The sequence below is a fragment of the Carassius carassius genome, unplaced genomic scaffold (genome assembly GCF_963082965.1).
Source record: "Carassius carassius unplaced genomic scaffold, fCarCar2.1 SCAFFOLD_98, whole genome shotgun sequence".
Classification (NCBI taxonomy): domain Eukaryota; kingdom Metazoa; phylum Chordata; class Actinopteri; order Cypriniformes; family Cyprinidae; genus Carassius; species Carassius carassius.
Window position 1 is genome coordinate 155001 of NW_026775028.1, and position 2358 is coordinate 157358.

At 43.9% G+C, this 2358-nt stretch overlaps 1 protein-coding gene across 1 annotated transcript in view; it reads left to right on the top strand.

Moving 5' to 3' along the window:
• The window catches only part of LOC132134210 (intermembrane lipid transfer protein VPS13B), an 11384-nt gene extending 9319 nt beyond the window's left edge, over window positions 1-2065 (top strand). The window contains exon 5 of the mRNA XM_059547002.1: window positions 1866-2065. Coding sequence (XP_059402985.1) covers window positions 1866-2050 — 185 coding nt within the window. The 3' untranslated portion in view covers window positions 2051-2065. The remainder of the gene's footprint in view (window positions 1-1865) is intronic.
• Window positions 2066-2358: the final 293 nt, after the last annotated feature.

Here is a 2358-nt window from a genome sequence, read left to right on the forward strand (position 1 = left end):
GAAGCTCACACACACACTTACACACACACCCACACACACACATACTCACACACACTCTTTTACTCAATTAACTTTATATGCATTTTTTGTTTGTGATTTCACAAAACTTACTTGCTCTATATGTTTTCACACTGTGAGGGAAAATGGCCACAAATGTATGCTCCACATGACATGTTTTTAGGGATCAGCTCATATGAGAAAGTTTAATGTCAGGATAGATATGAAAACGATCTGGTAATTGATGTACCTAGACTGGGGTTAGTTGTGCAACAGTGTGTGTGTGTGAACTGTGAGTGCAGTGTAGTGACACACGATCAGAATAAAACATGAAACTGAGCGACTAACAAAGTGTCTCTGCTGTTTCTGACGCTTGTTATTCAGATTCATATTTAGCTGATTTAAGCTCAAGCCATCAGTGTTTTAGTTTGTTGCATTGATTTTGTGAAGCTCAGAGGAAGTTAGTCGTTTCTGTGATTGTCTCCTGCACATCCACACAGGGTTATGTCTGGATACTAACCGCAGCTGATGTGCTCGGCGGGCAGGAAGAGGCCGGGGGAGTCTGAGAGCCGCTCTTGGCTCGAGTAGCACATAAAGCAGTTGATTTTTCCAGCTATTTTATGACTGGAGTTTTTCGTCCCCACGGGCCGCAGCACAGGTGCAGCTGAAGCAATAGTTTTTAGAGAGATGAAGGTGGACGGAGGGAAAGTCACCCGCTCCGCTCGCTAAATTGGATCCAGAGAGCACTAACAGGGAATGACTTTATGACTGTGAATGCAGGTGCTACACACACACACACACACACACAGACCCGCCGCTGACCCACGTGTTCAACACACACCAACACATGACTGACACATGCAAACCAGCACACAAAACATCACGGCGGTAATCGTCGCCCGCACACACACACGCACACACACGCACATGAGTGATGCCCACAGGAAATGAAGCACAACTGGGACCCTGCGGCCTTCGCTGCTGTAAAGCACTGATTTGTTCTTCACCTGATCATGAGGCTTTGAGTTTGTCGGATTATGATCCACGGCGCTCCAGAGCTCATTAATAAAACACAGCGCACTCGCACAGGAAGACAAACATTTGAGTTGGACAACAAGGAAAAAGCATTAAAGTTTTATAAGTTGAAGTGGGACTGAGCGTTCAACAGGACTGAATAATGCCATTGGACCTGCGGTTATGACCATTTATTGCAGTATATTTTAATATTTTATTGCTGAAACTCAGCAATAAAATTTGTTTGTAATATTTGGTTTGTAATGTTTTCAGTACCTTGGTGCTTTGTTGAGTAATGACCTTAGAGCGTGGATGCTGTTCAACTGGAGCTTCTGGTTGTGAGCTGCTCTGTTCACACACACACACACACACACACACACACAGATGTTGAATACACTAGGGCTACACAGTTGATCAGTGAGATTGTGATTATAGCTGCAATGAACTAATCCTGAAAAGTGTGAAGTGTTATGTTTTTGAGAGTGAGACGCAACAAAACGAGAGTGTTCCCGGCGTCAGTAACGGCAGACGCTGTGTGAAGCAGATTTATTGAGCATTGGTGGAGCGCAGGACTCCTGATGAACTGATTCAGGCACTGAATGATGGGATGCTGTAGTTTTGTCCCTGTGGTCGCTTTCTGTGTGGAATTTATTTATTCACTCATCATAGTAAGAGTTTTTCAGGCTGCTGATCAATGTGATGTGGACAGGTCTTCATTTACAGTCATGCTTTCACAGTATCAAGGGGAAATAATCTACATGTGCGTCAGACATGCATCTTGTGCTGCATTTTTCTTTTAAGACTTATAAAGTGTGAGCGTCCAATTGTTTGATTTTTCCTCCTGCTGTCTGTAGGGTATGTGCAGAGCCTGATTCGGCGAGTGGTGAATAACGTCAATATCGTGGTCAATAATCTGATTCTGAAGTATGTGGAAGATGACATCGTGCTGTCGGTCAACATCACGTCTGCGGAGTGCTACACGGTGGACGATCTGTGGGACCGAGCCTTCATGGACATCGTTGGTGAGTTTGGTGAATGAATGCAGGGTCAGTGCTGGTCAGTTTGGGGTGTACGAGTCAGTGGAGAGTGTTTTTGGTTAGGCCAGATTAATAGGTTAGTAACATTCGGGTCAGGATGGGATCGGGTATGGGTTTATGGATTTAGTTGATTTTGTAATTCTGCTTTATAAATATTCCTTGGAATTACACAAATGAAATGCATGTGCCAGAATCATTATTTCAAGAACTGCTTAAACATGTTCACAAAACTCCTCAGAAGAGATGATGTTATTCTTTCTTAGTCCGACACACACACACACACACACACACACACACACACACACACACA